The sequence below is a fragment of the Rhinolophus hipposideros genome (assembly GCF_964194185.1).
Source record: "Rhinolophus hipposideros genome assembly, chromosome: 8".
In the NCBI taxonomy this organism is placed as follows: Eukaryota; Metazoa; Chordata; class Mammalia; order Chiroptera; family Rhinolophidae; genus Rhinolophus; species Rhinolophus hipposideros.
This window is the reverse complement of record NC_138054.1, coordinates 83478244-83488833: the sequence shown is the minus strand read 5'-3', so window position 1 is coordinate 83488833 and position 10590 is coordinate 83478244. Positions and strand designations below refer to the sequence as shown.

The window sequence follows — 10590 nt, the reverse complement described above, 5'->3', positions numbered from 1 at the left end:
GGCGAAGAAAACGTCTCGGAAACAGTGGGATCTAGCAATGCTGGGCTCCCCAGCCTGGAACCATCACCAGGTGGGTCCTCACTTTACCTACCTGGCCCCTATAGGCAGCACGGGTTTGAGACCCCTACTCTGGGGTCTTTGGGGTCCAGGACCTCGGTCTGGGGCGGGGCACAGAGAGTCGAGCTGATGACGATTAATATGAGTGACGATGACACTGATGGCAAGAAGGAGGAAGAGGAAAAGACAGGAAGAAGAATGGCTGATATTTACTGAGCTTGTCCAAGGTGCAGCTCAGTCCTGCAGGCTTCACACACATTAACCCTCTCTTGTTCTCCTCACAACCTGATGAGGTGCGTATGTGTTACCCCTATTTTTCAGATAAAGAAACTGAGGCACAGAGAGGTGAAGTCACTTGCCTAAGGTCACACAGCTGGTAAGTGGCAAAGCCCGGTAGCCTGGATCTGGAACCCATAGCAATGGTGAGATGGGGCTGGAGGGTAGCACGGATGAGTCTCCCTCTCACTGTATGAGGTTGTCTGGTTCAGAGGGCAAGGATGTGCCCCCCACGTCTATCCCCAATCTGGGTACTAAAGATTTTCCCAAAGTCTCAGGATGGCAGCCAGTTCTTAGTCCGCAGGGCATTCAAGAGCATTCAAGAGCCGGGTCAGGTGGCTTGGCAGCAGTCCCCAGCTCAGCCTCCCCTGCTCCTAACTGCAGACCCCACCCCCCACCGTGGGGACCAGCAGACCCCAACAGAAAGGAAACAGACCTGGGCGGGTCTCCTACTACACCTGCTGAGGCTCCACCTGTCCCACACTCGCCACACCCAACCCTCCTAGCCCAGTGGATTTGCAAGAGAAAATAAAGCACACAAACAAATACTAACCAACCCCATGCATTTCCTGGCATCCGGAGACTGTTTGGTCAAGAGTTTCCTCCCTCTTTGCCTGCCCGCTGGACAGTCCTAACATCTTCCAGCTGCTGCCAGCTCAAAATCACAAGTTCAGCCCCGGGGCAGACTCCCCCTCTCACCGCCAGGGAAAGCATCGAAGGATCCAAGGAGGCCAGCGCTAAGATCTGCCAGCTGGGGCTCCAGGGGCCGCCCTCTGCCAGCTCAAAGTCACCTTTGCTCCAACTCCTCAGCTGGCCGGCTAGAGCCAGCCCAGAACCCTCTCTGGCTCAGCTCCGCAGGAACCAGGAACGGGCCCCTATTGGGCAATCATTAATCGGATTTTTGACATTCTTGAGCCCCAGGTTGGCTTGGGAAACATGCTTCCCACAGGAGGAGGAGCAGAAGCCCAAGGCTGGCATTTGGACATGCAGCTAACAGGCAAGCTAGCGCTGTCTGCTGCCGCCCTGCTCCTGCTGACCGCAGCCTACAGGCTGTACAAGTCAAGGCCTGCCCAGGCCCCACTGTGGGGCACAAACCCCAAGGCCAAGGCTGAGGAGGAGGCAGAGGGCTCCGGGCAGCCTGATGTCCAGCGGGCCGCTCCTGGGGCACCACACCGCGAGCTGAGACGACGGAAGGGAAGCAAGGGCTGCAGCTGGGAGAATCCAGGGGGCTCCGGAGTCCTGGCAACAGGAGCCTCATCCCGCAGCTTGGAAGCTACAGAGACTCAGAAGCCCGAGAGGAAAGGTGCTGGTGAGGAGTGGGGTGGGCAGTGCCCGGACTCTGGCCAGGCACCTTCTTGCTGCAGTGGCCAGGCAGCCAGAACAACTGATGGCGGTAAGCCAGAGCGGCCCCACCGCCCCCATCTGGGCAGTGAACCCAAAAGTTCCCCAGCCGGCCTCGCTGTGGTAGACGGCAGCAGTGTGGGTAGTAAGCCTGCTCCATGGTGGGATGGCAGACTCTCGGAGCAGCCAGGAGCCGGGGAGGAGTCACCCGACCAGCCCTGGAGAGCTCACGCAGAAGGCAAAAGTGACAGCTGGGTCTTCACCCGCGTGACGGGGGTCCACAGGGAAGAGGCTGGGGCCCTCCAGGCTGCCTCAGACTTGGGCCTGGCCCTGTATCAGCAGGAGGGGGCTACCAATGCCTCCTACACCTTCTCATCGGTGGCCCGGGTTCGAGTGGAGGAGAATTTCATACAAAAGAAGGTAGAGGGGAGCAGGCCCAGGCTACAGGGCAAGTTGTATGAGTACTATGTCGAATCCATCTCTCAGGCCACGTCTGGGGGCAAGCTGGCCCCCAGGATAGCAGCTCTGGATGAGGCTCCACCTCCTGTACCAACCGCCCTGGGAACAGGGGCGGCCTCCGGAGGCCATGCCGATGACAGAGCAGGTGGAGCCGATACAGCTGCCTCCTCGCAGCCTACGCTGCCGCCCCCCGCACGAGGCTTCAGCAGGAAGGAGAGCCTCCTGCAGATCGTGGAGAACCCCGAGCTCCAGCTGCAGCTCCACGGCTTTGGGGGACCCGCTGCACCCTGCCTAGACCAGTGTGACCCACATGACTGTCCCATTTCCGAGGACTCTCTAGAGTCCAGCTCAGCTGGAAGCGGTGGGGAGCCCAACCTGCAGCTCGTGGCTGGGACCAATTTCTTCCACCTCCCTCTCACCCCAGGTTCAGTCCCAGATGTCCACCTGGATCTGGGCAATTGCTACGAGGTGTTGACCTTGGCCAAGAGGCAGAACCTGGAAGCCCTGAAGGAGGCCACCTACAAGGTGATGAGTGACAACTACCTCCAGGTCCTACGTAGCCCAGATATCTACGGGTGCCTGAGCGGAGCGGAGCGGGAGCTCATCCTCCAGCGACGGCTCCGGGGCCAGAAGCACCTGGTGGTGGCCGACGTGTGCCCCCAGGAGGACTCCGGCCACCTTTGTTGCTATGACGATGAGCAGGATGCCTGGCACCTGCTGGCCCATCTGCCCCCCGAGGCTGTGTCCCGGGGCTGTGCCATCTGTAGTCTCTTCAATTATCTCTTTGTGGTGTCTGGTTGTCAGGGGCCTGAGTGCAGGCCCTCCAACCGAGTCTTCTGCTACAATCCGCTGACGGAGATCTGGAGCGAGGTGTGCCCGCTGAACCAAGCCCGGCCACACTGCCGGCTGGTGGCCCTGGACGGGTACCTGTACGCCATTGGGGGCGAGTGTCTGAACACGGTCGAACGCTATGACCCTCGCCTGGACCGCTGGACCTTCGCCCCACCACTCCCCAATGATACCTTCGCCCTGGCACACACAGCCACAGCATGTGCCGGGGACATCTTCGTCACGGGAGGCACGCTACGCTACCTGCTGCTCCGCTTCTCGGCCCAGGAGCAGCGCTGGCAGGTGGGCCCCACAGTGGGTGGCAAGGACCGCACAGCCGAGATGGTGGCGGTCGATGGCTTTCTCTACCGCTTTGACCTCAACCGCAGCCTGGGCATAGACGTGCACCGCTGCAGTGCCAGTGCCCGCCTCTGGTACCAGTGTGCCACGTACCGGACGCCCTACCCAGACACCTTCCAGTGCGCCGTGGTGGACAACCTCATCTATTGCGTGGGGCGCAGGCACATGCTCGGCTTCCTGGCCGACCACATCTCACCCAGGTTTGTGCCCACGGAGCTGCGGAGCTTTCCCTCCCCGCAGGGCACCCTCCTGCCCACCGTCCTCACCCTGCCGGGCCCCGATGTGCCTCAGACCAGTGTCTAGTCGCCCCTCTGCTGGGCTCCTCCTACAAAACTGCAGGCAGAGCGCTGCCCACTGCTCCAGGGGTTGCTTCTGGGAGGTCAGGTGGCCGGGACTTTGGCCAGGAGGAGGCTAATGCTAGTTCTACCTCCTCCACTGGCTGGGGCTCTGACACGTGTTTTTGCTGTCCGTGGGCTGCAGAGGCCAGTGTGAATACACAACTTGGGATTGCTGTCCTGAGGCTGACAGGAGCCACGTCTGCAGGGATGGCCATCAGCTTGCCTCAGATCTGAATTACGGGGTGGTGCCCGGACCCCAGCAAAGTTCAGGGGTACAACCTCATCACAACTGTGATTCATGTGTCAGTTGATCCCTCAAGCTGACCCCACTAGAGATGGGCAAGCTCTCTATAAGCTACCAAAACCCCTTCCTAAACATTGGTCCCTGGGCCCCAACCACCAATGTTCCCAGAAGCACCTGGAGCACACAGGTGGGAAAAATAAAGGAGGGTGGTGCTGGCAAGACTGGAAGGAGCCCCTGGGGAGCTCCAGAGGCCCCAGCCAGAGGGAAAGATGGTTGGAGAAGCAGAATAGCTAAACGCTGGAGGATTTTTCCCAGTGGAGTAAATGAACCCCTTTACTTTTTCTCATTACCTGGAATTCTAGTATGAGAAACCTCCATTTTTAGCAGCCATTTGACAAGGTATGTCTTCTTGTAGGGGTCTACTAAGAACACAATTGATTCTGTCTATGAGGTCTCAGGAGAGGCAGGAGAAGATGCCATCCAAGGGCCACCCTCTGCCTGGGCCCCTGCTTGGGCTCACTGTTAATTACCCATGACTCTCTCCCCAGATCCGAGCAGCCTTCACAATACACTGTGCAAGCCACCCAGCCTCACCTCTGGGAGTTAGGGGCAGCCACCGCCAGTCAATCCTTCTGGGCCAATGAGAGGTGAGGGCATAATTTGCCCTCCAGGCTCAATGTTGTCACCTGGTCAGCCTTGTCAGACAGGAGAAGACCAGGGAGGGGTGGGCCCATGACGGAGCTAAGGAATTAGAAGGTTCTAGTGCTGCATCAGGAGACTGGGATCGCCTTTCCTTTAAGGTTTGGTTGGTAACTTCTCAAAGGCAGGAGACCCTTCAATTTCAAGAAGTTTCTCATTCTCCTGGAGGGAAGGGGGAGAGACTGGTCCAATCTGTAAGCACAGCCCTGCTCCATGTCCGAGGGAGGTGCACATACAGACAGGAAAGCAGCCATGCTCTTGGTCCCAGCCAGAAGCCAGGGGAGCTGGGACTGCATCAATGTGACAAACAGCATGGAGGAAAGAAGTGGAGATGGTGGGGGGTGCACCAGAGCAGGGCCTGCCAGGCGAGAGAGATAAGGACGCTTTGGACCCCAGCATTCCTGTCTTGAAAATGGGTGGAACAACTCTTGTCCTTCTCTGCGTGGGGGATCAACAAGAGTATCTGGAGAACGTTCTACACAAGATCCCAGGGGGATCCAGGCAGAAGCTTGTGTTCCCTGCAGCTGTTGGGGCTGAGCCCGAGGTTTTTTTTGAAAGATACAGGATTGGAACGAAGAATGAGAAGGAGGTTGGCACAACAATGAGAACATTTATTGGACCACACAAGGCCTAGGGCCTGGAAGGTGAGGCTGCTGAGTTCATTTCTAAGTTGGATGCTGGGAGAGGAAAGTCGGATGGGACTATGGCTGGCCCCTGGGGAGAGTGACCCCAATCCCCCGCCAAGGTCATGCTCAAGGTCAGAGTCAACATTCAGGCATGAAGGGACCCATGGGGTGGGCTCAGTGACATGAGTAGGAGGTGGCATTAGCATTGTGGTGCCAGCCTGGGGTGTGTTTGAGAGGAGAACCCCATTTGGGAGCTGTGGCAGGTGAAGCCAGCTCCAGCTCCAGGGAAAGGCCTCCAGTGAGGAGCCAGGCAGAAGACAGGACCACAGCCAAGCTGGGTAGTGTTGGGGGGGGGTCTCCAAGCCAAGAGTGAACTAGGGATCATTCTGGAAAACCTTTCAGAAGCCCATTGAGTACATCTGGTAAGGACTAGGGAAATGATTCCAGGGCTAAGAGACAGCAAAGTTTGTTCTAGAACCAATGATGGCGGGTGTGGTCTTCACCATGAGAAGAAGAGCTGAGATTTGGGCCTGGGCTAACATGGGAAGTAGCGGCCCATCTTATCTGCCTCTCTGTGGTCTCGTGGCAGACATCACTAACTGCCATATCTTCTCCTGTTGAGCCCTTACAATGACCTCAGCACTGTTTCAGCACAGGCAGTTACTACGACTGGACTGGTGTGTTTCTCAGCTGTGGAGTTGAGTTTAAAGATGAAAATGATCAGGGCCATCATGGTAGAGCAAGGTGGTTCAGGGGGCCTGCACAGGCCATCTGGGGCCGTGATGGTCAGTGTGCATTCATAGCAGGTGGAGGCCAGGTACTATTCCTGGAGGCCTGCAGCACCCCCAGAGGTCCTTGCCCTAACGAGCTCACATTCTAATGGAGAAAAATAGGCAATTTTGAAAAACAAATACACAAGTAAATAGAACCCATGTCACATAAGTGCTCTAGAGACAGTGAAGGCAGGGAAGTGGAATAGTGTGACCAAGCCTCCCTGAGAAGATGACAGTGAGCAGAGACCTGAAAGGAAACCTGGGAGACGCACAGACCCGGGCTGGCACAAGGCAAAGGAAGGCAGGCCATGCCACCTGAAGGGCTTTGTCACACCAGTGGGAGAGGGCAGGCCTGCCTCCTAGGAGCTCCATCTTGGTGTGTGGAAAGAGTAGGAGCCCAGCTATTCTGCTTTAGCCTTTCATGCACGGGAGAGAATTCTGTCCCCCTAACATTCATAAAAGAGGCTCTTGAGTGGAGGCATTCCCAAGAGAAAAGAAGAGTGTGCATGTTTAGAGATGAGAGTCAAAACAATTCCCAGGACATCACAGACGCCATATGTGGGAGTGTGGCTGGGTGTCAGTCAGCCCACATTACTCCAAGAGTACAGGGTCTAGGATTTCTACTTGATCTTGTTTAACACCTGGTCTGTCCACCTGTAGCCCTCAGGCTTCGCATGATCTCTGTGTCACGTGGCTTCTCCCTGGGTCATCTGTCCTGCTTTTCCAGTAAAGGTTCTTTCTTCTTTAGGGAAAACACACACACACACACACACACACACACACACACACACACACACACACACACCTTAAGTTTGGGTTGCTTTCTACATTGGGTTGCATTTCTACCTAAAGGCTAACCATGCCATCATAGAAAAAAAAATTTGGAAAATAGAGAAAAGTATAAAAAAATCTCCCCAATTAACCCCCGCTGTGGTGTGTGTCCCTCCAGTCTGTTTCTTCTGCGTGTGGTTTTGGTTGGGCTTGATGTGTGCCTACGTGTGATTATGCTGAATATACAGTTCAGTGGCTTCCTTTTTTCACTTAGCTTTTGAGAATAAGCATTTTCCTGTGTTATTACAAACCCTCAGTAAACATCATTTCAATAGTTGCACAGTATTCCATCAAGTGGCTGCACTACAATTTATTTAACATCCCTCCCTCCTGTGGGGCCTGTAGATTTTTTTTCTTTCTGTTGGTTTCTTTCTCTATCATAAATAAAACGTCCCTTGTTTTCTTGTTCCTCTCTGTCTGGGGCCTCTATCAATATTTACAAGAGAAGCCCAGCCTGACTCTTGTTTGGAATAGCAGGATTGTTAAAACAACCATAGAAGCCACAGCATTTGCCTAGGGCTGGGGCCTGGGCCCCACTGACTATAGGGTACAGAGCTGCCCTCGGAAATGCCCAGCCAGAAAGGCAAGGCTATCTGGAGGGGCCATCCCAGGTGCCCTTCCATGTGGCATTCCTGGAGCCAGGATGTAAGACACAGCCCCTGGTCTGTACATCCAGGCACTGGATGACATGCTTTCAACCTATCACCTCATTGATCCTCACAACAACCCATTTTACAGGTGAGAAAACTGAGGCTCAGAAAATTCAAGGAAAACTTAACTTGCCTTCGTGGCAAAATCCAAAGACCTTCAGCTTCCTTAAAAGTATGCTTGAACCTGACCTGCCCACTCCCAGTGTGGTACTCTTTCCCTTCCCCTATCAGGAGGCACTGGACCAAGGAGGTGGCATCAGCCATCTCCCAGGCTACCTCCAATTCCTTCTTTACCCACACCAATCAATTATGCTCTATCCTTCAACTCTGAACTCAAAACAACTTTTCTTAAACTCTCTGATCCTCATTACCTGCGTCTGTAAAATGGGTTTGTCACCGCCCGCCCATATGGACATTGTAAGAACTAACAAGAAAACTAACAAGCACTCAGCCCAAGGACTGCTTCAAAGTCTGTCCAGGAAAAACTGTTGTCTTCTGCAGCGGGGCTGCCCTGAGCCAGCTCAGAGCAGGCTCTTCTCGTATTCCCACTCCCCTTTCTCAGTGTCCCAGCCCCAGAGAAGGAAGGTTGTCTGACATTTAAGCTGCAGGGGCTTCCTCGGGTCTGACAAGGTCTAGGGTATGCTTAGTTATTCATATTTTGGACCACCCAGGTTTTGAGACTCTGAGCCTTTACTCTCCTCTTCCGGGGATGGTAGTTACGAATGGACCAGCTGCTGATTTGCGTTTCCCAGGCTCAAAGCATGAAGCACTTTCCCAGGCTGTCCAACAGCACAGAGGAGCTGCGGAAGCTGCTGAGAGCCCCACCCCACGCCAGGCCTTGACAAGGTGCAAGGTGGAGGGGATTCCTATCTTTTACAGTTTGTAAGAGCCACTCAGAGCAGCTGGAAGATATTTAGATATTTAGAGACCTGACAGGTACCCAGCACTTCCAGCCTTTGTCGTCCTTACCTGGAAGGGCCTTGTGGCCCCAGGGTACCCCAAGAGTCCCCTGAAGCTGTGGCGCCAGCTCCTCAAAGCCCCCTAGGCATCCGGAGGCTGCAGGCAGAGGAAGGGAGATAAAACACAAAGGGAGGAGGTGCCTTCAGGGAGGGGAGATGAGGAGAGAGGCAGCCCAGGAACCAGAAGAAAGGACAGCCTGGAGCAGAGTCTGCAAACAGCTCGAGAGGGGTTTTTTGAAAAGTGCTATGTGAGTCACCATAAAACAAAAATGAAAAAGCAATCAAGTCTGGGTTTCCTTTTTGTATGCGGGGAGGAGGTGGAGACATGGGTCTTATACCAATAATAACTCCGGAGGTCCCGCACTGGGCTCTTTCCCACCGTTTCCACATCAAATCCTCACTGAGACTGGAAGGGATTATCCTCATCACATAGGGGAGGAAATGAAGACAAGACATTCCACAAAAATTAAAAATTACTATTTAAGCCCTATTGTAACATCTACCTTTATATTATTTTTAAAAAGTGGAACAGAGAAATGTCATCATTGTCAATACATTTATTGAGCACTCACAATGCTAATAGCTGTTCTACTTATATGGTCTCATTTTATCCTCAGAACAACCGTAGTAGATGGCACAACTGGCCAAATTCCCCATCAATTTCTCCACCCCTTGAATCTGGCTGTAGGACTTGCTTCAAGCAGCTGGAGCGCTGGGTTTACTCTCTCTTTTGTGGCTCCTAGAAACCCCAAGACCCCCTCCACGTGCACAAGCCTGGGCTAACATGCTGGATGACAGACACGTGGCCCAAAGGCTCATCGCAGTACCCAACGCTTGTTGTGTTCACTCGGAATTTCAAATCTACCATCGTCCCATTTCACAGATGAAATGAGTAAGGCTCAGAGCGATCTCGCAGCTGAGACGTCAACACTCATCCTTCACAGCCTTGGAAGTGTGGTCTCGGACCCTTCCCACCTCACTCAGGTGCCCCACACCGCACACACGACTCCCTCACTTCTTACTCCGAAGCCTCGTCCTACAGGTCTGCTGGCCCCAGTGAGTCCCAGGTAGGCAGCTGGGATGTTTTGTCTGCCTCTGTCCTCGGTACCAGCTCACAGCAGCCACGCAGCACAGTTCAGAGGAAGCCACAGCTGAAGGCATGTCCTCATTTGAAACGTACCATCAGGTACCGCAATTGGCTGCTTGGCAGTGTCCAGCTAAGCTGCTTTCCTGTCTCCAAGAGGGACTGTTTCATATCTTCTACCCTTTCCTCAAACACACCCCCCCACCTCAGCACAAAATATGGGGGCACAGAGAGCCCCTCCTTTCTTGCAGTGCTGACCACAACTGCTCTGATGAATCTCAACACCTGCCCTCTGCACAAGAGTCCATTCCACTTTCGGTGAGGGGCAGGTTGACACCAGCTCGGGAGGCCACGCCCCCTGGAGAAGCCCAACTGGCAGGGGTTACCCTGGTGAGACATGTTAGTTAGCATGTCGCTAGGTAGACAGGGAGGTCCCTGGTGAAATAAACAAAGACAGCCATATCCTAAAACTCCAGGTTTTGAAATCACTCCTTCGCTCCAGGACATAATGTAACAAGGCCTTGAGGTTAATCATAAAATTCCTTTTGGCCTGACAAAGGAAACAGATCTGATAGATAAAGAGTGGGTTACTTTGCTAATTCCTTCAGGATGGGCAAGCAGAACAAATCTGGTAAACAAATTTCCTTAGAAGGCGCCAGTTCCCTTCTTTAAACAGCTCCCCTTCCCCAAACAGGCAAGGGAAGGTATAAAAGTAAGAGCTTTTGCCTCAGTCATGGGACACCCCCATTCGGGAACCCCTGCTGCTCGGGAGCTCTACCCTTTGCTTTCAATAAACTATCCTCTTTTTAAAACTCTTTGCCTCTCCTGGGTCCGTGTTTCCATTTTTCTGTCTCACGAGACACGATCCCGGCCCACACTCACTTCCTCCCACCAAGTCCCCCACGTCATCTGGGGACTCACAGAGGAAATATTCCTGCTTCACTAGGTGGATAACTCTGCACTGACAAAGCCCCTCAGCCCTCCCTGTCATCCTCCCACCTGTACCTCCTTCCTCTGGGAGACTGTCCAGGAGTCATGCCCTGCTTTCCCCTTGTGCCCAAACTC

At 54.2% G+C, this 10590-nt stretch overlaps 1 protein-coding gene across 1 annotated transcript; it reads left to right on the top strand.

Moving 5' to 3' along the window:
* Positions 1-1269: 1269 nt before the first annotated feature.
* Positions 1270-10340, top strand: KLHDC7A (kelch domain containing 7A; the record flags this gene model as incomplete). Its single annotated transcript, XM_081057818.1, has 2 exons — positions 1270-3521; positions 9185-10340. 2 exons carry the CDS (start codon positions 1270-1272, stop codon positions 9222-9224), a joined length of 2292 nt encoding a protein of 763 aa, XP_080913944.1. The 3' UTR covers positions 9225-10340.
* Positions 10341-10590: the final 250 nt, after the last annotated feature.